Source organism: Aphanomyces invadans (assembly GCF_000520115.1).
Source record: "Aphanomyces invadans strain NJM9701 unplaced genomic scaffold supercont1.42, whole genome shotgun sequence".
NCBI lineage: Eukaryota > Oomycota > Saprolegniomycetes > Saprolegniales > Verrucalvaceae > Aphanomyces > Aphanomyces invadans.
In genome coordinates, this window is record NW_008580187.1 from 143,380 (window position 1) to 169,725 (window position 26,346).

General features: G+C 55.6%; 7 protein-coding genes and 1 pseudogene across 10 annotated transcripts; 4 read left to right on the forward strand and 4 right to left on the reverse strand.

The window, feature by feature from the left end:
- Positions 1–154: 154 nt before the first annotated feature.
- Positions 155–230, forward strand: H310_12704 (annotated as a pseudogene). Its single transcript has one exon. The product of its transcript is annotated as a tRNA-OTHER (tRNA).
- A 1,119-nt stretch (positions 231–1,349) lies between these two features.
- On the reverse strand, positions 1,350–2,240 carry H310_12705 (hypothetical protein; the record flags this gene model as incomplete). The annotated part of the gene is made up of 2 exons (XM_008879888.1): positions 1,350–1,478; positions 2,118–2,240. 2 exons carry the CDS (start codon positions 2,238–2,240, stop codon positions 1,350–1,352), a joined length of 252 nt encoding a protein of 83 aa, XP_008878110.1.
- A 2,585-nt stretch (positions 2,241–4,825) lies between these two features.
- On the forward strand, positions 4,826–6,512 carry H310_12706 (hypothetical protein). 3 transcript variants are annotated; one of them, XM_008879889.1, is made up of 5 exons: positions 4,826–5,000; positions 5,054–5,321; positions 5,375–5,632; positions 5,681–5,952; positions 6,048–6,346. In XM_008879889.1, exons 1-5 carry the CDS (start codon positions 4,853–4,855, stop codon positions 6,146–6,148), a joined length of 1,047 nt encoding a protein of 348 aa, XP_008878111.1. In that variant the 5' UTR covers positions 4,826–4,852; the 3' UTR covers positions 6,149–6,346. The 3 variants fall into 3 exon arrangements, with proteins under 3 accessions (XP_008878111.1, XP_008878112.1, XP_008878113.1); XM_008879890.1 differs by having other exon boundaries at positions 5,681–6,512; XM_008879891.1 differs by having other exon boundaries at positions 5,375–6,346.
- A 58-nt stretch (positions 6,513–6,570) lies between these two features.
- H310_12707 (hypothetical protein) lies at positions 6,571–7,828 on the reverse strand. Its single transcript, XM_008879892.1, has one exon. The coding sequence runs from the start codon at positions 6,937–6,939 to the stop codon at positions 6,589–6,591; it is 351 nt and encodes a 116-aa protein (XP_008878114.1). The 5' UTR covers positions 6,940–7,828; the 3' UTR covers positions 6,571–6,588.
- Positions 7,829–8,469: 641 nt separating this feature from the next.
- H310_12708 (hypothetical protein) lies at positions 8,470–9,307 on the reverse strand. The gene is made up of 2 exons (XM_008879893.1): positions 8,988–9,307; positions 8,470–8,929 (listed from the first exon to the last, which is right to left on the reverse strand). Exons 1-2 carry the CDS (start codon positions 9,236–9,238, stop codon positions 8,818–8,820), a joined length of 363 nt encoding a protein of 120 aa, XP_008878115.1. The 5' UTR covers positions 9,239–9,307; the 3' UTR covers positions 8,470–8,817.
- An 857-nt stretch (positions 9,308–10,164) lies between these two features.
- On the reverse strand, positions 10,165–10,791 carry H310_12709 (hypothetical protein; the record flags this gene model as incomplete). The annotated part of the gene is made up of 1 exon (XM_008879894.1): positions 10,165–10,791. The coding sequence occupies one exon, from the start codon at positions 10,789–10,791 to the stop codon at positions 10,165–10,167; it is 627 nt and encodes a 208-aa protein (XP_008878116.1).
- Positions 10,792–14,105: 3,314 nt separating this feature from the next.
- On the forward strand, positions 14,106–19,493 carry H310_12710 (hypothetical protein; the record flags this gene model as incomplete). Its single annotated transcript, XM_008879895.1, has 1 exon — positions 14,106–19,493. The coding sequence occupies one exon, from the start codon at positions 14,106–14,108 to the stop codon at positions 19,491–19,493; it is 5,388 nt and encodes a 1,795-aa protein (XP_008878117.1).
- A 1,763-nt stretch (positions 19,494–21,256) lies between these two features.
- H310_12711 (hypothetical protein) lies at positions 21,257–26,225 on the forward strand (the record flags this gene model as incomplete). The annotated part of the gene is made up of 2 exons (XM_008879896.1): positions 21,257–26,078; positions 26,200–26,225. The coding sequence occupies 2 exons, from the start codon at positions 21,257–21,259 to the stop codon at positions 26,223–26,225; spliced, it is 4,848 nt and encodes a 1,615-aa protein (XP_008878118.1).
- Between the last annotated feature and the right edge of the window lie 121 nt (positions 26,226–26,346).

The following is a 26,346-nucleotide window of genomic DNA, read 5'->3' on the forward strand; positions in this document are numbered from 1 at the left end:
GGGGCCTTGGATTAGGTCACCAGAAGCTACATCAGTGGGCGCGCGAAGCAAGCGAGGTGTGGCGTCGGTGGAAAGGGGGTGGTCGATCGACATGGGGTCAAGTAAGACGGGTACGTTTCTGGTTGAATGCTGTAAGCGAGGTCAATAGAAAAGTTCCCAATTAGCTCAGTGGTTAGAGCGTCTGTCTTGTAAAACCCGAAGGTCCCCGGTTCGATTCCGGGCATCCGCTATACTTTCCGGCGGATTCAACCCAGGCACGCGCACTTGGAAAGAAGGAATGTCCGCATGAGGGGACCCGCGTTCCGGTTGAAACACCCGTGCGCGACTTTTCAGAAAAATCAAAAACCACCCCCCCCCGAGTGAGCTCTTTCAGCCGGATAAAGCGAGAAGGCATATATTAACAATATTAAGTTAGTAGTATATCCGGTTAACACCACTAACACATCTCCCTTGACAATAGACCTCTTGTTCAATGACTTAGTTTCAAGTCAGAACGTGGAAAGTGATCATCGATTGAAGGATTGACAAAAATTAATGTATTTGTTCATTTAATATAGAAATATTTCTGCGATTGAATGAAGTCGTTGTCGATTGTCAAACTGATCATTTGGTCTTTCACAAAAAGCATATGTTTTTCATCGATACGGTAGGTTTGTTTTGAGTGTTTTTACATGGACATCACCGGAGTACGGAACATTTGAAGTATCATGGGCCCACCAAACGATGTACTTTTGGGGATAGGTATTTGGGATAGGTATTTGCATCAGTTGATGTAGTCATGTTTAAAACACGCTATATAGACGATAATTCTCCCTGGCGATGACACCACCTCGAAATTCCATTTTTGCCACCCATTTGTCTGAATTCTATAGCAGAAGGCACTAAGTGGTTATACTTTTAAGTATAACCACTGTATATGCGGAATAGGTTTGTCATATTGTTTTCGATATGGTTTATTCTTCATTGACTCGGTCTTTGAGCAGTTGGTCGTACTCATCGTCATTCACTGCGATAATCGGATTTTATCCAATCCAATTGCATTTATTTGATTTTATTCCAGATATGTACTAATATCCACTTGACATCGAAATCACTGACAAAGACCTGAGTAATTGAACACGAGGTCTAATGAGCTAATTGCTGTAGATTTCCAAAAACTGACTGTTCCACAAAAGGCAATGCAATTTCTCAATTTACAAAAAGTTATTCAAATGCTTCTTCTACGACTCGCCAAGCGAGGCCTCCTCCAATTAAGCTGATAGATGTATCGAGTACTGTCCAACTACTAAGCCTAAGACGAATCGTGTAGTTCCTTCACAATTACGAATATTGTATAATAGCTTCTTCTACTATAGTTGCTGGAGCCGCGAAAATGTTGTTTTGAATTCGACGTGCTTGAGGTCGCTCTTCTTCTTCAACCTGCTCAGGATCCCCGGCGACTTGATCAAATGGCTGCTGCATTCCAACAACTGGGCGACCTACACCTCGTAGCAGTGCACGCTCGTGTCGTGTACGCCCGCCTCGATGACCTCCTCGAACGCTTCAATTGACAAGCTTGCGGGCTTTCTTCGGCATACTAGGTAGTAGTCGCCCAGTTGAATCGGCGACAGCGATTACATGCACGCAAATTCCAAAACGAACCCAAAATCTGCAATTACACCTTCAGCGTTCGATGTCAACTGTCCAGCCACCTATGAGTCATTGAGTTTTCCAGGTAACAGACTTTAATGATTACTCACCATCAGGTTGATCGAGCAGCTCCAAGAGGTGCACGTTGCGGTTGAGGTATGTCAACAGCAAGTGATTGGTGCGAGGAGGCTCTTGCAGTTGTCGATTGCCCTCGATGTCAGCTTCCGCGTTGTGATGGCGTACTGTCCAAGTTGCTGGATCATCTTGAGGGTTTCGATTGCACTTCGAATGATTCGTTCTTCTTCTGTAAGTTGTAGTGTTGCAACAGCCGTCTTGTCACGCGTGGCTCCGTCCACGATTGACTGTCACGCTCAGACTCTTCATGCAGTATGCGGGTAAGAGCTTGAATCAAGTGACCAACTTCAGGCGCTGATGTTCAAGTTCCTAATATCATGTTGCCCGTTAGATAGCATTGAACGTAGCAGTACCTTCTTGATAACAGCGTTGAATTGCTCATTGGGGTTGATTGTGGTTGCAGCGCCTTGATCCGTGTGAAACGTTTGCCACCTCCAAAACCGGTTTTCTGTATCGTTGGGTGGTGCACCTGGCATAATCGGAGCGGGCATCCACAGGAGGAAAAATTTCAGCATGAACTTTCTCACACGCTGCGACCTTTCTCTCCACTTAGCTTCGACAATGCGGGCAGCACTGTCGAGGTGAACACGGTCGTGCGTGGTGTGTAAGAAGTAGATATCCCTTGAATAATCGTCCCATTCAGACCATGTCAACTTGTAGTTGACGGCATAATCTCTACACTGCATTGTCGTGTGAAAGGTATTGACCGAGTGGTATGATATCTCAAACGCTCTACCTTTTCATCACATGGAATAAGCACATGATGTACTTCGTTGATTCGCCAAATTGGTCTTGCACACCATTGAATTGATCAACATCGGCATCACCCATTACAAACGGGGGAGCGAACTGGTGAGCGCAGTAGACTTGAAAGGCAGTTTTGAGCGAACTCAGCAGCCAAGAGACGTCGTCAGCCGTACGCTGGGAAGTGATGGCAATACAAATGGCATGAAAGCACCCTCCAAAGTCAGAGTATCCAAGGACAAAAACAGGATATCCAGGCATGTTCAAGTTGAACGTTGTATCCATGTGAACGACCACGCGAATACCAGGGTTGTCTGTGACAACGCGACAGTAGCGTTGCAGCAACGAGCGGCTGGTTAGTCCTAACGAAGTTTCAGAGTTTGAATAGACAACAAGCACACGGAACCATCACCAAGGGCATATCTGTGTTCTCTCATCGGCACACCAAATACGAGGGGGTCTTTCGAACACATTCCAGCCGCTAATTCTGACTGCTGCAACTTCAACAAGATAGCACAAAACGCACCGTCTGTATCCACATGGCCCAGAATCGACGCCCTCAAACGTTTGGATGCGTTGGCGACTTCAACAGGTGTTGGACATGGCGTATCATCCATGCGTCCAAACTGACCTTGCCTCCACTCAGCTTCAATAAATCGAAAGAGCTCAGCAGGTTTTCTCATTGGGTTCTCTTCAATCCGGTCCTGAAGTCTGGATTTCATGAGCTGCAACACCTATGCCTGGAGTGAGGATATGCAGATAAGTAAATCTGTCAAGTACCTTTGCTAGGCGCGGTGATCGAGTCGAGTCAGTGGTCGTTCATGTCTGTGCGCTCCGTTTTGAGTGACAATTGTAACTCGAGAGTAGTGACACTGTCGGAAAAGATACTGTGCTTGGCAATACTGAAAAGCTTGCTCGTTGACGTTGACGTCATGACAGCACCTAGAAGCACATTTCGTGTCTTCACGTGTCATTTCATGGTTGTGCCAGGCATCAGGCTCATCGTGATGCTCATGATTGCACTTTGTAACGGACTTGTGGACTTTGATGTACCGAGGTAGCAATGCCTTCAGCTCCTCGAGATCTGCGGCCCCGTAAGCTCCGATGGTTCGCACGCTCATGCGTCAAGGAAGGGCTGCCTTCTCAAGTGTCGGTTGAGCTGCTTGGCATGTATTCATAGAGAACGGTTGCAGGATTCTAATCTTAGCAGTACTCAAGTTTGGTCCTCGTCATTGTTCATTTCGCCACATCTATCAAGCGATTAAGCACTGATCATGTTGGTTGCAACTATGCGTAAGATCCGAACGGACCTTCTTTCTCTACGCGACTTGATTGACCAAGTGACACCGAGCCAATTCTACAAGCGACTCCGCTCCGTACAATGCCGTATGGAAGCTGTCAAATCGCTAGTTCTAACACCCGATGGCTCTTGTACGACGTTGTGAATATGCAATTCATGAGCGAAGTTCTAACGATGTTTGTTCAGCGCGAAAATCGTTCACAGAATTCAAAGCATAAAATATCATATTTTATTTGGGCTTCCTTGATGTAAAAACTACTACATCCGCAAGGTGTCGAACCACGTACACCTTCGACATCATATCAAATGGAGGTCTCGCTGCGTAAGATTAACAACACGTGTGAAGTATAAAGACTTGTTCGTTTGGCACACTAAATTGTGCTATGACTTCGACGAACATTCTTTGGGAATAACTCTTCTACTTTCAGAACCAATACTTTCAAAATTTGAGCCTATGGAATCGCATTTTTCCAGATTTGTGATTTGAACCGATTTCGTGTGAATTGAACTTTTTAGATGAGAAGAAACCCTGCACTCCATTTTCCATACCATCGCGACAAGCAGTCTCAAAATGTCCAGACACTCTTCTTCGTTCGGCTGTGCGGGCACGCCTTCCTGACGTACGCATCGATGTTGTCGAAGACCTCGGCGCGTGTTGCCGAACCAAGTTTGGTTGAATCGCTCAAGAGGTCAGCATTTTATTCCTTTATAAAATGATTCTTGTCCAGCAATCCTATTAAATTATGAAAGAGAGGAAATACAAGTACACAATGCCAATCGAGATTCTACGCACTTGTCATAATTTGAAGGCTGTTATTGCATTTCAACGATACCTGTTTTCAGAACTTAATTTAGCTCAAGGTATATCAATACATATTCAAAGTCTATCGTGGCATAATTTTTAGTGCTGAGAGGACTGTGATACTATGGTGTTGAAGGGGCCACTTTTGTGGATATTTGGATTTAGCCAATATTCGACGATACTTTTTCGGCGATTTCGAATTATCTGAAAAATACCACCGATATCGTGAATACCTCTTACAGATGCAGCTTGACGCACCCGACAACCATGCTGGCGCGGCGGAGGCCCATGGCGACGCACATGCGCTGCTTCCACCGGTCGATGTATTGGAGAATGGATTGATAGCTCTGATTGCTCCAACGGAGGGGTCCTCGTTGGTGCACTGTGAAGGTAGAGTACTTGGTCGACCAAAGTCGACCCCCACCACTCAGCGAGCGTTGCAGGTGCTAGGAGAAAGCTGCAGGACTCGTTGCTGGCTGCTGCCGTGGCGTGGGTCGAATTGATTGCATTCATGGGTGAAACATTCTTCGCTATGATCTTGTCGCTAGTTTGTCGATCTTGCGCGGCCGCCGCCATCCAGGTCGTCCTGTCTACTTCGACGACATCCAGCGTATGCGAAAGCTTGTGGGATGCCACGTTTGTGTGCCTCTACGTCCTGCGTCGGTCCGCATCAAACTTTCACCAGCCTTCGTTGCGAGCGTGGATCCGTCGGTACATAGCGTCCACCTCGAGCCTAGTTGTTCCCACGTCGTCGATGCATCTAGGCTTGGGCTATATCCATTCTCGTTGTCGTCGCTCGCGATTGCATGGATCGTGTACCAAGTCGTGGGGTTTCTTGCCGTCTGGAGCTATCAGCGCCACACGAACGAGTGGATTTGGAGCTGGGGCAACTATTACAGCGTCGACGGCACAAGCGCGACCCACGAGCTCCAGCGATCGCACATTCTCGAGATTCTCGTGCTGTCTCCGATCAAAGAAGAGCTCGTGTTTCGAGGGGTGGCCTTTCACGTGCTTTCGAATCGGTGTGCGAGTGGTTCTCGTCCCATTCCGTCGTCATCTCGTTCTTGTAGAGTTCCCAACCACCCAAAGGCAGCCGCGTTGTGCGTCAGCATCGTGTTTGGATGCACGCACTTGGTCAATTTGATGCATGCCAAGTTTTCCGTGCTCTACGTTGCGATTCAAACGTGCCTCGGCGTTCAAATCGGCTTCTTTTACGGGCTCCAGTACCTCCACACCGGGTCCCTGTTTCAAGTGATCGTGCTGCATATCGTGAACAACTTGTTGTCGAGCTTTACGTCGACGCAAATGGACATCACGGCGTCGGCGCTCCTGCAATTCCTACGTACGTGCGACTGTGAGCCCGGCATATGCCGTGAATCGCAAACGGCGCCATGAATGGACTCGGTCCACAATGTCTTGATCGATCGACTTGTCTAGTGTGGCATTCCGTCGTGCTTTACGGTCTCTTGATTCGATGGTCGATGGCCCAACTCTGCGCAAAGGCAGCACGTCCAGGAAGCGCCTTCAAACGCGACTAAACAAGTGCCGAGTACTCTACCGTTGCGACGCGCCGTACGACGGACGGAGTGTCGCCCCACTGTGGACAACAACATCGTCGGCTTCGGCGCTAAAACGTCGACCTGGTCAAGCCTTGATATCTCCACCGCAGCACTACCGTTTCGACCATTGAAAGCCGATGCCAAAGGCGCGATATGTTCGAATTCCAGCGTCGTGTGATGTAGATGGCGTTTGCAAACGAGCGACGCGCTGGTCGGTCGGCCATGGGTAGTCCCCTTTTGCCAAAGGAGAGCTCGGTCGAGCGCCACGATCGCCCACACACACACAGCGCGTATTCAGGACGTTGGACGGCGCCGTTCTAGAGCACGGCGTGCGACGCCATCGTGTTGTTCGATCTTCTGACATCTTCCACGTCGAACATGAACGCGCCGTTTCTCCTGCCAGAGACACGATGGATGTATCACGAGGACGCCGGTTCACTTTTCAACTTGGCATGGCTCGCACTAGTGCGATCGCAGCGGCGGTCGTCGCGACCATTGCGCTGGCAACGCCTCAACAGGGAGGCAGCGCCGCTACGACCTCCCCCTGGCTCTGCGTCATGGGCATCAATTCCCCCATCCGAATCAACACGGCGGGCAACGTCGAGTGCCTCAGCACGAATCACCACGACTGCGCATGGCAAACCAACCATGAAGAGTGCGTCGCCGTCAAATACGCCCAGCAAATCGACCCGTTGGCCGAGAATCCCCTCGTGTGCGGGACGGACCACTTGAAGGAGTGGGGTGTCACTGGGTACGATTCCCCGACCCATTGGTGTGCTCGGGCGTACCGCACACTCGTCCGCCCGACGGCGCCGACCGCATGGACATGCGTCCCCAACGTCTCGACACCCGTCCGCGTCAACCCGACCACCGGCGAAGTCGAGTGCATGTCGTCCAACCACCACGACTGCCTGTGGCAATCGAGTGCAGAAGACTGCCAGGCCCTCGTCGACACACGCGCCCCCGCTGCATCGATCGACCCCGTTGCGTGTGGCGCGATGCACCAAGTCGAGTGGGGCGACCCTGGCTACGGGACTGCCAACCACTGGTGCGAGCTGTCGCGAAAGGCGCTGGCGCCGAGGTCGTGGGAGTGCGTCGGTGGCATTTTTACCCCCGTTCGACGCACCCCCACCGGCAACATTCAGTGCCTGTCGACGAACGGCAACGGATGCGTGTGGCAAGCGTCCGAGTCAGCGTGCAAGGCAGTCGTGGCCAGTCTTGGAACGTCCCCGGCACCCCCTACCAAGACGCAGTGTTCGACGGTCGGCGGGACCGTCAAATGCACCCAAGTGGCGACCCCTGTGATTGCGTGGGGAGCTATCCACCCATGGACATGCTCGGCCGCCGACTTCGCTGCTCCCAACCACTGGTGCCAAAAAGCCAAAGCGTACTATGACACGACCAAAACCACGACGATGTTATCGGCCCTCGCCCGCGCCTCGATCGCATCGGTCGAGTGGACGTCGGTTGGTTTTGCCGCGGCCGGCGTTATTGTCGCGTCTGTCCTGGCGGTGTTGGCGATCGTGCGACAACGCGACTCGAGTGTGCAGGACGACCCCGCCGGCGATTTCTACATGGCGCTCGACCACACGTAAACCAACGTTGGCGCCGCGATGCTGGCGACGTCGTAGCATTGAATGAAATGTCGTCACATGCAAACGTGTTTAAGGAGGGGACACATGCACGACGACGTGCCGCGGAAGACCCGCCACAGCATGCTGCTCTCGACGGCTGCCTCGGCATCGCAGTCGCGCCGTGCGGGCAACGTCGACGCAGTTCGCATCAAACGTGACCGCGCCAGCTTGTTTGCAGCAAAAGCATCATCACCACCACGGAAACAACTGTCATGTCCTAGTCGGGTCTTGGTGGTGCGCGCCCGCCGAGCTGGCCAAACATCACGGGCGCGCAGTTGTCCCGAGCGCTGCCGACACACGTGTCGCATGGGTGACGAATTCACACGTCCTTTGACACACCGGTGCCCGTGTATGCACCCGCTAGGTTGTTTTTCCCTGCCCGCGTCGCACGACGACGCGAAGGGGCTCGACAAGGTAGGCACTGTCGCCCTCGTTGCCTGGCCCTTGTGCCTGCCAAGCCAGCGTTGCGACTCGGGAGGGGGGGAGGAATCGTCGGCGATCGCCATACTCGTGCAGTGGTGCGCCGCCCGTTCATGCAAAGTGTCGCCGCACCCAAGAGTGAGTGATCGTGACAGATTCGAACGGGGCTACAATCGTAGGACTTTTTGACAAGGTGGCCCCTCGTGGCTTCTTCAAGGCCCGTCCGCCTCTCTACCCAGACGCGCCCTGGCTTCAACCTGGATCCACCCAAACATTGGTCGGCGAATGATGGGCATCAGAATCAACTCATTCGAGTCATCGGGACGTCAACGACATGAGCATGCCGTGCTGGGTTATGTAGGAGCAAGGGCACATCGACGACGACTACGTACGAAGCCGCCGAGTTGTGAGGCCATCGTTGCCTACAGCACTGAACGAAAACAACTACAACGCAGGACAACTTGGACGGAGCGTCCGTAGCACGGTAGTGGCGACGGCCTTTTGCACGTTCGATCGATACTCTCGGCAATGGGAATCCATGGCAGAGGACGTGGATGCGACGTGTTGCGAGGCCGCGTGGGAGCGCGCACACGCCTAGGGCTGAAAACTCACGCTCTTCTTGTACTTCTTCGTCACTTCGTTGTAAATAGCGTCGACGGTCATCGTTTGTCGAGCCGTTGTGTGTGGTTTAGCGCCACTTTGAACTCTACGAGCACGACGGAGACCTTGTCAAGCCCATCCTTCCAACCAGGAACAGCACGTACACGCCGAGAAACGCGTGGCTCATTCGATGGGTCTTCTTGCTCACGTCCATGGCGCGTTCCACGTTTCCCTCCATCCGGGCGATCGACGCGTGGAGGTCCGCCAGTTGCTTGGCCAGGCCGTCGTACAGCGCCGCCTTCTCCATCGCCACCGCGGAACTGTTGTGGCCATCGTACATTCGAACGTACGACGGCCTGTACGGTGTGAGTATTTCGTACGTCCTCGTCCGTCCGTTTCGATAGGACACCACCATCACTCTGTCTGTTTCGCGAGGACACCATGTCGGGCGCTCGGCACGCTGCTCTGCTGTCGGCGAGGCACCGCCGCGACTGCCACCGTCCAAGTATCCAGGCGGCCCCGACTACAATCGCAGTTGCACGCTTTTACGCAGCGTGCGCTTGAAAACGCCATGTTGGAGAATACAGGAACTGAGCTACTTGTGCACAGGACGGAATGATGGTCTTGTACTGACTACACGGATTCTCTCGTGGTTGCGTCGCCGCCGCGCGAGGGTGACGCGCGGCAGCTCGGGGTGGCTCGGGACGGCGTCAGTGCCAAGGGAGATGAAGGAGATATCGACAGCTCTACAAAACGATCGACTGCATGAACACAACCTCCGCGCCGCAAAAACATGTTCAAGTTGAGCTTTGTAGCAACCCACAGGCAGCTTGCGCTTTTTCGTGCATCCAACACGCATGACTCTCCGGCTCGAGAAGATGGCGAAACCGGTGGTCGACATGGAGTGCACGCGCGAGTCCTTTATCCAGAGCGTCGTGGCGCGATCGGTAGGGGTAACAGTCAAAGCCGCGTCGGTTCAACTACGTGTGCCAGCCAGGTGCGTCCGTCGAGCTTCGTTCACAAAAAGATGGACGGTCGTAAAGAATAGGCGTGACGAGTGTCCTCGACTGTGAACTCGAGCAGGTCCATGCCCCTGCAACGACACGTCAAAGTTCCCCACGACCGTGGCTGGCTGCCGTCCACGCCGCTCGTGCTCAGAATTGTCATCACGGGGCGACTTCACGGCGCATCGTCGCCGAGATCGGAAGGATGTCCCGTCGGCATTCCCCGCTCGTCCTTCCACCCCTTCCAACACGTTGTTGGCCGCATGGACTTCATAAGTTACATCTAAGTTACACTACCCTGGACAACACGCGCGCACACACACATGACTTTCACCAACTAGACAAGCAGCGCCTGGACAAAATGAAAGACTTCGTCGTGGGCGAGAGCTTCCCCTGACGACGGCAGCGCAGCGTCTGCGATGCTGCCAACGCAGTCGACGGCCCGAGGAAAGGGTTGACATAGTGTCGTCCCGCCTTGGTCATTTTCCTCGGTGTCCTCGGCCATTGGGTTGTGTGGCTCTCCCGTCGGCGGGAGGGGATGGGACGCCATGAGTTCGCAAAAGAACTGCGCTTCGTCGAATCCAAACACGAGCGGGTCGTCCAAGTCCAATGCAAATGTCGTGGGCGACCTGGGCGAGTTGCGACGGCAGTCGTCGATCGCGTGGTGGGTTGAGTCGCTGCACGAGAAGAGGGCGTTCGAGCCGCGGCGCAGGCGCTTCTTGTGGTCGAGTTTCTTTTGGTTCCAGTTGGCGCGTTCACGGTGCTCGTCGCACAATTTATGGTACTTGCCATTGCGCTTGAGCACGCGTAGGTTGAAGCATTTGCCGGTGCGGTAGCCGCATTTTTGGGCTGGTGGCGGGGTCGCAATGGTATGGTTGGCGTCCGGAGACATCCACGGCACGGGCGTGGGGTCTGGGTACGTTTGCATGGGCGACGAGATGTCACTATACATGGCCATGGGCATCGCGCTGTCATCGGAGGACCAGGAGGGCGCTGGCGACGTCGCCAGGGTATTCATCCAGGCATGTTCGTCCAGCCATGGCGCACCCGGCCAGGCATAGGCGCCGCTGTGATGGCCATTCATTTCACGTCGTGATCGAAAATCGAGTTGTGACAGACAGGCCACGACTCCAAAGTGGTGGGTGACTTGGAAAGGCCACTCGGGTCAGTTCTGATCGTACGTGGCATCTCGGCAGACATGCTCCATCCACGTCATGGGATGCACAAATCCGTCACGGTGGGTTCACGTTCATAGTACGTGCTCGGAGCCGCGCGATGAAAGGGCCGGACGAAAGCCCCATGGGCGCCACGATGCGCGCTGTCATAGTAGTGCTACTGATGCCTCGGGCAGGCTGGACTTCATGCATTGCTTCAGAAAAACACCAAGTTGATGTTGATGTTCACAAAGGCGACGAAGATGTGCGCGGCATGCAACCACATCACGACCGTAGCCAGGCCAACGAGGCTCCCGATCTCAAAAGGCCACGACAGAGACACGAACTCACGTGCCTCGGTGGCCTTTTCCCGCGGATGCTTCTAGCCACACAGCCCGCGAGGCTATCGTCCCCTACAGCAACCGCACGGACTGCCGAAACCAGCACTTCTCGGGGGCCAGGCGTCCACTTCGAATGGACTCGAGGAATGTCCTACTCTGCTGTCCCACTACCGGGGCAACCCCTCCAGCTACTTTGCCGGAAGGTTCGTCGCCATGAGGCGGGATCATTATCAGGTGGCAGCCCACATCACCCCCCAGCGGCAGCGATGAAGCTGGTGGGCGTCGTGTTCCGCGTTCAGGCAGGGGCGAAAGGCGATCTGTGCCCAAATTGTTGGATCACGGGCGAAAACCAGAGACTGGGCACGAGTGGCGTCCAGGTTGAACGATCCCTCGAACCAACTTGAGGCGGCCGTGGCCCCCCGACATCAACAAGAACAGCTGCGCATGATGGGCGTGCAGTTCGGCGACGGCAGCGCCTCCGGCTCTCCTGGCCTGTTTCACAAAAGATCGCGCGGTCCATGGCCACCGCATAAGATCGACGTTTGCATCACGTCAGCCGCACGACCACGTTGTGATGTCTCTTGGCGCCTGTAATCGAATCTGTCGTTGACGCAGGCGAGGCCAAGATCGGTCTCGACGGCCATCGAACCCGTGGTCGACAGGTTGCTGACTACTCCTTTCCCTTGCATGGATAGTCTTGGGCAAGACAGAATCGGGCGGGCCACCCCCACCGACCGCTGCCTCCCCCCCTCGCAGATCCCAACGAACAACCTGAGGACGTGGACCCAACTGGCCATGCTACTTGGTCCTCTCTACGACGACGGTGCACGATCTCACGGACGCTACGGGGTGGTGCCATGTGGGTGTATGCCCTGATCTGTGGAACCGTTCCCAGCGCGATCGCGGGGACTCTATGCAACACGTCAAGACATTGTGATCTCAACCAGCGACGCATTGGCGCGCTGCCAACGTGGTCCTGTCGCCCCGAGAGAAGGAATTCACCCGAAGAGTGGCTGTAGCGTCCGCGCTTGCTGGTGAGCCCTCCCTCCCCCGTTGCCGTTGGCAGCTGCAGCTCGACTGAGAACTTGCACCCGATACATCCTTTGACCAGGGGGCCCCAAGGTGCCGACGTCCCTCGTGCCAGAGGCGACCGAGACAAAAGACATCCTACAACGCAAGGAAGAGTCGAGGAAAGCAGGTGGGGCACCGCTTGGTCTCGACTCGTTCACGCGCCGCCTTACAGGTAACTCAAGCTCTTTCGACACAACTACAGTGTCGATCACTAGCTGGCCCGCCCATGTGGTTGCACATTCAAGGCACATGGGACGCATGTCGATGCCGACCGCACATCCCAGCCTTGCCATCGCAGCCACCAGGCCGTCGGACTAGAGCCAGCCGGATGAGGGGGCTATGGACGGGGGCAGACGAGCACAGCTTACGTGGCTGCAGGTGTGAGCACACGCGTGTGGAAGAAGCAAGTGCACACGGCGTGCCCGAACCCTTCTTGGACGTTCTCGCCCGCATGAACGTCCAACTGTGTCCCGACGGTTGGTTCGTCGGCACATCAGGTTCAGCAATGTTTCAAACGATGCGGGAGCTTTCCCGCACATCGTGCTGTCGCCGCGGATCGTTTTGAATTGTGTCCAAGGCATCGTGGCATGCCTGCCGATGAGATATTGTGGGCGCTGCTTCAGCCCATGCTTGAATCACCGCCATGGACCAACGCGTCGGTCGTGGTGCCCGACCTGAACGGCTCCAACAAAACCAGTTGTACGATAAGTTGGGCGATGTGCACCGCCACAAAGCCGACTGAAACCACGAGAAACCCGACTTCGTCATCCCCCGCATGTTCGTTTTTGGACATGGCACCAGCGGCGACAAAGCACCCCCTTGCAAGCACCCTGCCATGACTCGACGTTCTCAACCTCCCGTGACCAAAACTCTGCCCCACATCTCGCTCGGGGCTGTGGAAGTGCTCGCCTTCTTCTGCCGAGTCAGAACTCCCCCCCTCGTCGCCGCTAACCATCACCGAACCCCCCAAACTATCCACCACCACGAGGGGCTAGCCTCACGACGTGAGCACTTGCCACAGCGTTCCAGGCGACGACAACGATGCCATCCTCGATTTGCATGTCGATGCGGATGTGGTGCTGATCGATCGATCGGTGGACTCCCTGAACCGTTGCGACACCTTGACTGTGGGGACTCCAAGTTCAACGCGTGCACGAGAAGCATGCGCTCCAAGCAAATGGCAAGGACATGGCTGTGTCGTTGCCTTTGATCCGGTCGCGTCAGCGCAGGCAAAATTGCCGAAGCTGACGGCAACGCAAGCTCCTCGCAGCACTCGTTCGGTCGGGCAAAACGCGCGGCGGACACCCGTCAACGTGTTGAATGCCCCTCGCGAACGACTACTGCCTCCTGCAAACTGGCGAGAACCAAGCTCGCCCGTACGTATGTCCCGACGGAACTGTGTCATGGCCTGGGGGTTTCCACGGCTGGCACGAGCTCATGCCCACACGCTTGGTCAGTCTCACGGTCGCTATCAGGGTCGTGCGCTGCGACCTCATTCCATCATTCGACGGTCGTACACTCGTACACTCGACGGGGGACCCCGCAGCTGCCCCTGCACCCCTCTCGACGCTCTGCGGGCAAAGGGGTCGCCCATCCTCGCTGGTTCCGCACCGGCGCATGACCAAAATTTGCGCCTTGGCGGCGGCTCGCACGGTTAGGAGTTACGCCGTCGTTCAGTTACACACCCGTCGGTGGTGGCATCGACAGCCAAGATGGACGTACCTGGTGATGTGGTCCGGCGGGGGTCGCAAGTCGACAAGGGCACGTTGCCAGTGGCCATGTTGCCGCCGCGATGGCGCTCGACTGCAGCGATCCTCGTCCTGCCATGGGTGTACTTAGTGTTGTCGTCGGCATGCAGTGTTGTGTACCTGAGTTTGGTCGCATGCAACTTGACCAACGATTACCTCTGGAGCGACTTCAACTTGACGAGCCAAACGTTTGTCGGAGACGCATTCAACTCGGCCGTTGTGTTTGGCACGGCATGGGATGTGCTCTTGAGCGGCGTCGCAGTGCAAAAAACGTACCAAGGCTCTGTTTACATGGACACCAACCCCGCGAGCCCGCGGCAGTTGGTCCTGTCGCCGCAGCCCCTGCATCGAGTGATCGAGTCGTTGCGCCGCGCGACCACCGTCGACAGCCTCATTGCATTTACGCAGTATTGTTGGGTCGACTTGAACCGCACATTCGAGATGGCCCATACGGAGAAGCGCCAGATGCGATGCCACGAACATTTCCGCGCCAACGGCGCCGTGTACTTGGAACCGTCGCTGCGCAACATCCCGGGCGGCGTCAATGCATCCAAACTCGCGTCAGCCATCCAAGTGTCTGTGCTGGACGCAGTGAGCCAGTGGCCCGTGGGACTCCAATGGCTCGACGACTTGCACCAGTTCAAGTGGGGCTCGATCGAGTTGGAAGTTGCGTTTTGGCAGGCCCACGGGGTCACGACGTACGTGTGCCAGGCGCAAAACTTGTACCAACACGGCATGCAAGACACAGTCACGATCGTGAATGCGATGAATATGGTCCAGCAGGTCAAGATCAACCACGCCGAGTTCCTCGGCCGTGGGCTATCGCAATGGACAACCGCAATAGCGTCCATCGGGCCATGGAACGACTTCAATTTGTGCTATCACGGCGGGTGCAGCTTGGTGCGGGCGGCTCCCAACTCGCTCAACAACATGGGATACTCGTACGACGTCGACGTCATGATGGGGCCTTCGCGCACACCCAACATCGATCTCGTACGCACGCACGTAGGGCCGTTCGGTTCGATGGACTTGTTCATGGTGCCGCTGCCCCCTGACCTCGTCGCGTACTTTGAAGCGTTCCAAACGACGCTGTTTCACCACGTGCGGCAACACGGCGTGGTTGAAAACAGCAGCTCCACACTTTTCGAAGTCGTTCGGCCCATCCCGTGGTCCTGGCGGGGCTTGCTCTACACAGGCGGCAACCCCCTGTGCCAATTCTATGAACCCCGGCCGTTCATCCAGGACTCGTTTGGATTTTACGACGTGTGCCAAGTCCAGAAGCCGCTCGAATCGACGCTCCAACTCAACAGTGTTTTGTTTGCGCTGCAAGCGGCAGGGCCGTCCGAAAGGACCACCGTGTTGGGCGCGTGCAATCTCAGCACCTCGTCCACACAGCGCTGTGAGAGCTTCGTCAACGCCACACAGACGCTGTTCGAGGGGTACGTCGGCCCAAGCATGACAGCGCGGCAGTGGAATGCTGTGACGGCACTCAACTTGACGCTCGTTCAAATGGCCAGCATTCCCAACACGTCGACGCTGGTGTGGCTCGAGCAGCCCTTGATTGCCAAGGCTGATCCGTGGTCGCTGTTTGGGTGGGTCGCCATCTACGACTGGCTCACTGGCCACCGCGAAGTGTTTTCGCTCCAAGGCGACGAAGGCACGTACACCATGATGTCGCCGCGGCACGACGCGCTGCCTCTCGCTGCCAACGCGCTCGAGCTGCCTCAACAAGCGTGCTGGTACGTGTGGCTGCTCACGATGTACTCGACAGCGTTGATGGCCATGGTGGCGATGCTTGTCTTTGTTGCCCGTGGAATGTCGTCGCGAGAAGGCTACGTCCGACCGACCGACGTCAACTTGTTTCAGTTTAGTCGGGTGGTTGGGTCGATCTGGATCGGGCGCCCCATTCTTGTCTTGCGCGGCCTCACGGCCGTCATGATCCTTAGCACGGCATCGCTCGAATTCACGACACGAGCGACGCTGACCAGCTTTGAACGCGCCCCACGATCGCTGCTGTACACTGGAATTCTTGCTGGCGAAGCCACGTGGACCACATTTGTTCTGAGCGACGTGCTGCTACCTGTCGTATCTCCTGCCGTGAGCAAAGTCGTGGCTCCGACCAGCGTGCTGTTGACATGGCTGGCCTTTGTCGTCGGGGACGTTGCGCTCCCCGTGGAAGCCACAATCACGATCGACCGACAGTGCACGATTCGTGTGCTGAGTTACGACATGGCGTGCGAAACAGGTGCCGTTTCCGTGGGGAAATTTCATCGATTTCTCGTGAGTTTGGTGTTTCAATGTGGCGGCTGCGTTGTCTTGTACGTGTTGAGTGGGCTGTGGCTTTCTCGCCGGCAGTCCACGAAAATTCAGGTCTTGGCCAGCACGCCGCCATCCGTGAATTCGATCCCCAACTTGATCTTGCCGGCGGTGGCCGTCGTGCACCTGGAAAACGCCACCACCCACGCAACTTCCGCGACGTGGGAGCTCGACGGTGTCGGGTGCGTCATGGCAGGGATGCTTCCTCTTGGCACACACTTGTTTGATGTCAAGCTGTGGCTTTTCTACCACCCGTCCGCCTTCCACCGCGGCGTGTACACCTTTGCCCCGACCACCTTTCAAGTGCCACCGTTGCAAGCGACCACGATGGCGTCCCTTCGGCGGCCTTTCGGCACGAACGATGTCGAGGCCACGTCAAGGTTCGCGCGGCTGCGACTACGTTCTTTCGTCGGCTTCACTTACGTGATTGTGACGGTCATGGGCAGCTTGAGCTACCTCACGTTGTCCAAGAACTCGTTTTCAAACGATTTCCTGTGGTCGTCGTTCAACGCGACGGGGACCCTCATGTTCATGTCCAACTGGTACAACGTGCACCTTCAATACGTTGCGGGGTCGGGTCCGATGCCGTTTACGCTGACGTCTCCGACGCACGGCGACCCCATCAACACGTACAACACGACCGATACGACGCTGTCCGTGCCACCGCTGTATGCATCGGCGCTTCAGCATCACGTCGGCGCCAACTTGGCCAGCGTCGTTCAAGGTCTGCGACGCATGGATGGCTGTGCGGTGCCGTGGATATTTTCCCCGTACTGTTATGTCGATTTCGAGCGGTCGTGGGAGATGGCGGTGACTGCCGCGCGGCAATTGCGATGCCAACAAAACGACGTGGACAATGGCGCTGTGTACATGGCCGCCGTGTTGCGCAACGCGAATTGGAACGACTTGACGCGGTGTTGGGGCGCAGCGCTGGAAACCGGTCTGTTTGCGTATTTGCGAACGTTCGACGCCGGCCAGCGGTGGATCGCGACGGTGCAGCGCAATGCGGCATCGGTCGGGGGCGAAGTCCAGGTCTGGCATGATCACGGCATCGAGCATTACTTGCCCCAGTGGCAAAACTTCAAAGCCCTCGGCGCCGTCGAGTCGTTCTCGGTCCAGAACGCTGTCGGGATCTTGTATCCACTCACGCTCAAGCACATGAATGGATCGTTTCAGCTGGGAGTCGAGACTACGTTCAAGATGTACTGGGGCCTCGCCTGTGATCTATGGGCCGTCGCATCCAACACGTCCGGCGTCGGCGGGCTGTCGCTGATTCGACAGAGCAGTGCATTCGCGTACGCCAACATGTCGTTGCGCAGCGTGTACCTCGGCAACGCGTCGTTGCACGTCCTCGGCCGTGGCTTCGTGGCGATCGAATCTATGTTTGGCCCGTTTGGATCGATCGACATGAAGCGGATTCCTGTTCCAGACCAACTGCGCACTGCCGTCCAAGCCACGATGGGCATTTTGCGCAAAGTCTTGACGACAAGTGTGGCGGCGCAACAAGACTACGCTGCAGCGCCTCAACGGACCGGCTACGACGCGCTTCCGACCGCTTGGGACGACGTAGTCATCGTGGCAGGCAACATTTTGTGCGACGTTGTGGTCGCCCAGCCGTTTGATTCCATGTACTCGATGTTCACCATGGAAGGCGCGTGCCCATACCAAACGGTCGATCGGATCTACACCCAGCCGTACACAACGCTGGCAGCATGGGCCATGCAAATGCCACCCAACGCCACCACCGCCAACGATGTGACGGCAGTGTGCTCGAGGGAAGTGGTCAGCCGCCGGCAGTGTCTGGACATGCTAAATCACACGTGCACGTTTCTTCAAAGCCATTTAACGTCGGAGCAGCGGACGACGATCCATGGCCTTGCGTCGGCGGCCCAGCCCGTCGTTGGCACCGTTCAGTTGTCGCAGTTTGTGCAAGGCATCGACGGAGCGATCCATGTAGCCACGACCACCATTATGAACGCCACCGATCGCGACTACCAGTTTTACGGGTGGTTATATCTACTGGACTGGGTCCAAGGCACCCGGGAAGTCGTGGCGTTCCAAGGGGATGCCATGCCGCCGTCCCGACCAACTGTGCTTCTCTCGGGCTACACCCCTCAGATCCGTGGACACGTGAATGCGATGGAGATTCCTGCCAACGCTTCGTTCTACATTCGGTGCCTCGTTCAGTACGTGTCGTTCGTGCTGTGCTGCGTCGCATGCGCCGTGTGCATGGTGATCGTGTCAAGTCGGGGCAACATCGAGGGGTACAACATGCTGCTTTTCAATCGCGTCGCTGGCGTCGTCTGGGTCGGCCGTCCCTTGGCGTTGTTACGGGGCCTGGCCGCGATCGCCCTTCTCTCGACGTCCAATTTGATTGTGGACCGCGCCGTGGGGTGTGCGTCGATATTTGCCGAGCCCCCCGAGTTTTGGGGCATGACGTTCATGGCTGCTGGAGAACTCACATGGCTTGTCTACATCATCAACGACACGCTGTCGATCGTAACGACGTCGTACACGGCGCAGTACGCATCCAAGAGCAGCATGCTCGCGTGGGTTGTGTCTGGAATTTGGACGTTTGTGCAACCGACGACGCACACAGTCACGTTGGACCGGGTGTGCGAGGTGATCGTAGTCGACTTGCAAGTCGTGTGCCATGCCGGCGTCGTCCAAGTCGGTTCGTACATTCGATTCATGAGCTTGATTGCCGTCGCGTGCGGCGCCACGATTGTGTGCTACGCCGTGGAACGCGTCGTGCGTCCGTCGGTCGACACGGGCATCACGCCATCGCTGTATTTGTACTCGGCCGCCAACCACCTCTTCCATCGCGCCGACTGGATTCACGCGAACGTGTACTACCTCGATCGAGCGTCAGCAGTGATAGCAGGGATCGTCGCCGTCGAGCACCAACACTGCATATACATGCTCGACATCAAAATGTGGCGCATCTATTCCGTCGACGTCGCCACCGTCCGCAAGCGCCAACGCGATGAACACATGCACCCGACCGCGCTGCATGCGATTCCACTTTTTGAATGATTTCGTCGAGAGGTCGGCAGCGACAACTCTTGCAAAGTGCTTTAAATGTCCTCATCACCAACACGAAAATGAATCCTCCATGTTGGTGTCGGTGTGTTTGGCCATGATGTCGAGGCTACCCAGTGGAATTGCCACCGCGACATGGCCTAGTCACGTGGCATGCGCCAGGCACCGTTTCTGCTGTAGCAATGTCGACTCTTGGGCCGTTTATACCTATGCACATGTCATTTTACATCTCCCCAGTTGTCTCGTCGATGTTGGAAAGGTCGAGGGGTCTACCTCAGCGTAAACGTTTCGCAGTCATGGCGCAGCCTAGACCCGAAGTTTCGCAGGAAGGACCGACTCGAACAGAACGATCAACGTACCGTTGTCTTTCACCCCTCCCCCTCCTCGGTGCTTTTAGTGAGAAGCAGTGCCATGGCTGGATTTGAAACCAACCATGGCATCGTTGGTGTCCAGGACGCCGTATCCAGCGGCCAACTCGCGAGAGAATTTGTTGATGGGTTGTTGGGACGGTGCTCATGCTGGTAGTCGAACTAAATTTTCTTCATGTTGGTTGCCTTGGACGCTTGTCGAGCCGTCCTTTCGTGGAATCCACACGAGATTCGCTTACTTTCGGAGTGTAAAACCACACAGCCGCCCCATGGGGTCGCTGGGGATCTCGCCCCCTCCTATTGTATGACCTAGCCATCGTTGTCTTTTGGGCTTGAACAAGCCCGACTAGCGATGGAGACGAGCGTTATGCCGTTTGGACGAGTGCTTCCTCTTGCTCGGTCCAAGCAAGTAGACATCACCGAAACATTTGCAGTCGCATGCTCGTTGCCCCTGCCTGGCTGCCAGGTACACTCTCGTCGCGATCTCTTGAAACGAAATCCGTGCCTAAACATGCAACTCTGTGAATCCGTGGATTCAATTTTGCTTTCACGATCAAGACCCTCGTGGAAACGGCGGCGACAGGTTACGACGAGGTCTACTGCGGTCACCTAGCGTTGACAGAATGATCCACAATGCCGTCGCGGCAACCACTGCGGCCAAGAAGAAGACGAAACAGAATGCGCTGTCACGAATAGCTCAAGCATCAGTCATACAGTCGTCAAAAGGCGTCGCACCTGGCGTGGAATCTAGGGGGGGGGTGAAGTCCATGCAAGCCGCCCCTTCGGAGCGATCTATCGATCAGTTTGTCACGTGAGTCGCACCTCCAACGCAACGCGATCGCCTGCAACAATGGCCACCGGACGCTTCGCGAGCAAGAGCACATCAAATTGGCCATGAGTCACAAAGTCGACGTCAAGCCGTGTGTAGATGCCTCGAGCCTGCGACACCCTTTGTCGTGGACAAGATGCATTCGGGCGGATACCACGGCTTGTGGCGGAGGCCATGGATGCAGCATGTGGAAGGTGTGAACACCATGCACCTGTCGTTCCCTGGACTCCTTTTCGTTCGGACGGCTGTGAGAAAGAAAGAGTCGGGAACGAAGCAGCTAATGTGGGCGACGACCGGCGACCGATTCGTGAACAAGATGGTTGCTCTTGTACACGGTTGGTAAAGTGTTTCGACCTCTGGCTCAATCCCCCCCAACACTAGCCAAATGCCCCCGGCCGCCCCCTGGTACTCTTGTCCACAACACGCCACGGCGCACCGGAGATGGGTGGGGCACAGACACTTGGCCCATCCGAGCCCCCGCCCGCAAAATTCCAACGGGTAAACCGTTTCGAGGGCCCTTGGCGACTTAATTTTCCGATTCACGTCAACCGTGATTGAGCATGGAAACGAGGGTCGTGCCAACTGGCGACGGACCTACTCTGTCCAAGCCCCATACCTCGCTGGTGCGTCGCCTGTCGTCGGCCTTCGGGTTTGTCTACTTAATTCTCACGTTGTGTTTCAACGTGCGGTACATTTACACGATGCAGCGGAGCGCCGCGAACGACTACTATTGGGCTGGGTTCAACTCGACCGGGGTCCAAACGTTCGTCGCCGACGTATACAACTCGAAGCTCCACCTGACGAAGCAAGGTCCCCTCTTATTCAACTCGAGCGTGGCCATGCCCAAGTCGTACGCTTCGTCCAGCACGTTCATCGACATGAACCCGACATCCGCCCGTGCGACGGTTTACAGCAGTCTGCCGTTTGAGAAAGCCGTCGCGTTAATTCGGTCGTCGCCGTTGGACACAGCGCTGGCCGTTCCCACGCCGTATTGCTGGTTGGATTTCGGTCGTAAGTTCGGGATGGCCATCACAGCGCGTCGCCAAGAACGGTGTGAAGCGTCCGAAGCGACGAATGCGGTCATGTACATGGATACACTGTTTCGCCAATCGTTGTACTCCGAGGTCATGCAATCCAACTCGTTCCGCGACATGAATGCCACGATATTTGGCCCTCTGCGGGCATCGGCGGCGGGAATCGCCTGGTTGGCCGTGCTCGAGTCATGGACATGGTTGCCGGTCGCCGACGAAGTCGCCGCGTGGAAGCAGGCTGGGTTCACGATGTGGAAAATGCAGCCGTACAATGCGAACCAGATCGGGTTGGACGAAACCATTGCCATCACTAACGCGATGGGCCTGTCGTACAGCATCAAAGTGACGAACATTCCAAAGTTTAACCGAGGGGCGAGTGGGTGGACGACGGCGAAAGCAAACTTTGGCGTATACAACAACATGTACGCGTGCGCGTACTTTTACTGCAGCGTCATACGAGGTCTGCCCAACAGCATCGATCGCATGCCATTCGATTGGGATGTGTATATCATGGTTGGTCCTCGGCGCACGCCAACCATCAATTTAGTCCGCAGTTCGATCGGTCCGTTTGGATCGATTGACATGCGATACGTTCATCCGCCGTCGGCTCTTGTCGGGTGTGCTCTCGACTTCCACAACTACGCGATCCCAATGCTTCAAAACACTGACGTGGCCGCGATGTACGACAGCCAGCGAGAACCTGCCGTTGACCCGATTCCATTCTCGTGGACAACGTCGCCCAACAACATGCTCTTCTTTGGCGGGAATCCATTTTGCATCTTTGGCACTGCGCAAACCGCTCCAGTCCAGTCGTTTTCGTTTGAAGATACGTGCGGGAGCCAAATCCCCAACACCGTGACACTGTCCAAGCTCTCGACGCTGTTTGCTCTGACTGTCGTGCCATCGTTCGATGTGTATGCTACCTGTAGCCTGTGCCCTACGACAAGCGCGCTGTGCACTTTGACGTTGCAGTCAGCCACCTCGATCCACCACCGCCTCCAGCAACAGCAAGCTCACCCGAGTGTTCCTCCAGCACTGGGTGATGCCATGGCCAAACTAAACTTGACCTTCATTCAATTCGCGACCAAGAACGGATCCGACGTGCTCTTGGTGCAGCCCATGGTCCCCACAACTCCGAATGATCCATGGTCAGTGTTTGGCTGGGTTGCCGTGCATGACTGGGTTCAAGGTCGACGGGAAGTGTATACGTTCGAAGGCGACTTTGGCAGCTACTCGACTTTGTCGCCTTTTCAAGCGTACATCAGATTACCGGCGAACCCTCTCGAATTGCCGCAAAACGCCTGCTACTACGTTTGGTACATCATCGTGTACATTACCACAGCGTTGGTGGCAGTGGCTGCGTTCATGCTCATGTTGGGGACGTGGATCAAGTTTGACGTTCCTGGCACGAATCTCTTTGTGTTCAACCGAGTGGTCGGGTCCGTCTGGATCGGCCGCCCATCTCTACTCATTCGAGGCATGACAGCCATGGTCATTCTCAGCACAGCCAATGTCAACTTTGTTTCCCCTGGGGGGTTTGCCCAACTTCGCCTGGAGCCACGGCCCTGGCTCGACGTCCTGCTTTTGGCCGGCGAGACCAACTGGGTCTCGTACGCCATCACGGACGTTTTGCTTCCCTTCACTGGTCGATATGCGACGATGTACTCTCCACTAAGCAGCATTGCTTCCTGGCTTATCATTGCAATTTGGGAATTCACTAATCCCTGTGCGCCCGTCGCCATGATCCAGCAAAATTGCACCTTGCCGTCCGCGACCCGCGCCGCTTGCACTGGCGGCAGTGTCTCGATTGGCAGCCCCGACCGCTTGCTCGCTCTGTGCATTGTCCATGGCTCGTGTTTGGTGGCGTCGTTGCTCTTGTCTGTCTTGTACTCGTTCACGTCGTCGCGCTTGCAAAGCAGTCGAAAGGTGCACCACTTGCTCATTCCGGCCGCCACCGAAGCCTACTTGATCAGTGGCCACGCAAGCACGACCGTGCGTCTGGACAAGGTGTCGTGTGTCATGTCTGGCATGTTCCCGCTGCTCCAGACCTTGTTCGATCTGAAGCTGTGGGGAGTCATTCCCATGGAAAACACAGCCTCGAATCCACATGAATTCGAGTTTGCTCATGCTGATTTCAAACCCAAGTGTGCCGTCGATCGCCAGGACGAGCCAAAAACACACGCCAATCCAGTCAAGTGGTTACGCTTGAGTGCGTTGGCAGCGCTGGGCTACCTCGTGGCAACAGTCGTGGCAAGTTATACGTTTTTGGGCTTGACGCAGTCCACAATGTCCAACGATTTCTGGTGGGAAGGCTTCAACACCTCTGGAACGCAGCCGTTCGTGTGCAACTGGTTCAATGCCAGACTCCAAACGCAACGCGAGTCTGGCGCCGCCATACAATTTGACCAACCGCAGGATGGCCAAACCTTTGTGCGATACAATGGCACATCTGGTGTGGTGGAGAGCTCCTATTTGTACGGAAACGGTATTCAAGACGAAGCGAGTACGTTTCCGTCGGTGATTCAAGGGCTGCGAAATATGGACGGCTGTCAGCTGCCGTGGATCTTCACTCCGTACTGCTATGTGGATTTCGAGCGGCGGTGGGAGATGGCCAACACCGCCAACAAACAACGCCGCTGCCTGGCCAACAACAAAGCAAACGCGGCGGTGTACCTGGAAGCAATTTTTCGCAATGCCGACTGGATCAACTTGAACAAATGTTGGGGCAGTGCCTTACAAACCGCCGTGTTTTCTTATCTGGAAACGTCGGTGTCGGGAAAGGATTGGCTCGCTGGTGTCCAAGGCAACATGAAATCAGTGGCGGCGGAGGCCGAGTACTGGACAGCCCAGGGCTTGACGACATTTCAAACGCAGTGGCAAAGTTTCAAAACGATCGGCATCGTCGAAGCGTTTTCCATTCGAAATGCGTTTGGAATTTCGTACCCCCTCACTCTCAAAAACTCGAATGGGACGTTCCAACCGGGAAATCAAGTTACGCTCAAAATGTACTGGGGGTTTGCGAACGACTTGAAGGCGGTCGCGACCAACACGTCGCTCCTGGGCGGCCTTTCTTTGATCCGTCAAAGCCCGGTCTTTGCTTTCCAGAATACCACAACAGGGCTGGAGTCAGCGATCGCGCAAGCGGGGTACTTGCCGTCGCCAATTTCTCCTGGATTGAATCAAGCTCGAAGTGCCCTTGGTCCATTTGGCAGCATCGATGTCAAGCGAATTCCATGTCCGGCATCTCTCAAAGTATTGCATCAACAATTAACGCTCACGGTCACCAGACTGCTGCTAATCGAGAATATCGTCACTGCGACAAACCTGACCAAGGTGCCCCGGACGACACGATTGACGCTGCAGCCCCAAGCATGGGATGGCTTTCGCACGGCTGGTGGCAACATTTTTTGCGAGCCACCTACTCAAACCGCGTACGACGTGGGCGAATTTTTCACGGTCGCTGGGGTGTGTGGCCTCCCGATCTTGAATGTAATAGCTCCAGTCGTTGAAAACATCGCCAAAGCCATGGTTGCGGCTCGATGGGTTGACAAAGGCTACACCGATGCAAATATCGTGGCTACCTGCCAGCGCGAGAACCGAAACAAACCGTCGTGCTTGTTGGCGTTGCGGGGATTGTACCCCATGCTGCAGCTATACCAGGTGTCGGTTGTGTCGGATGGGATGCTGGACCTTATCGAAGCCGCAAAGCGAGATGTTCGTGACAAGTTGCAGGTGGCGGTGATCCAAACGCTACTCAACTCCAACAACACTATGGCCTTGTCCAGAGTCAACATCTTGGACTCCGTCGAAGCCAACTACGAGCTGTGGGGATGGCTGTACCTGTTGGACTGGGTCGATGGCAAGCGGGAAGTCATACAACTGGAGGGCGAAATCGGCTCGATCACGACAATATCAGGCTCCCTGGCGTTCCAAACTACACCAACAAACACGCTGGAAGTACCGCTGAATGTGGCGTACTACATTCGAACGGCTATTCAGTACGTCACAATCGTGCTGTTGCTTGTCGCATGCATCGTCGTGTGCTATATTGTCATCATGCGCGGGTACATTGAGTTCTGGAACATGATTGAATTCAACCGTGTCGCGGGGATGGTCTGGATCGGGCGTCCGCTCGTCTTCCTGCGAGGAATCACCGCCATTTGCTTGCTTTCGACCTCGAAACTCGACATGGTTCTGTCCTCAAATTCGGTGGTCACGCACATGGTGTCTCCGCCTCGATTCTGGGTCACCACGTTCATGTCTTGCGGCGAAATGACGTGGCTCGTCTACATCATCAACGATGTGTTTTCACCCCTGACCAAGCAGTTTACGTACTCGTACTCGTACAAGAGTTCGAACCTGGTGTGGCTGACCACATTCGTTTGGAGCATGGTATCGCCTCCCGAGCACAGCATCACGATCAATCGAGAGTGCTCGATCGACATTGTGGACTTCCAACTCGTGTGTCGCAGTGGTGTGCTCGAAATCGGCAGCGTAACTCGCTTCGGTTGCCTCATTGGCCTCGCTTTTGGCGGTTGCTTGCTCTGTTATGTTCTCGAACGGGTGATGTACCCGCGGCTACAGTTTCGCCTTTCCACCCACTCGCTCATGCTACACGC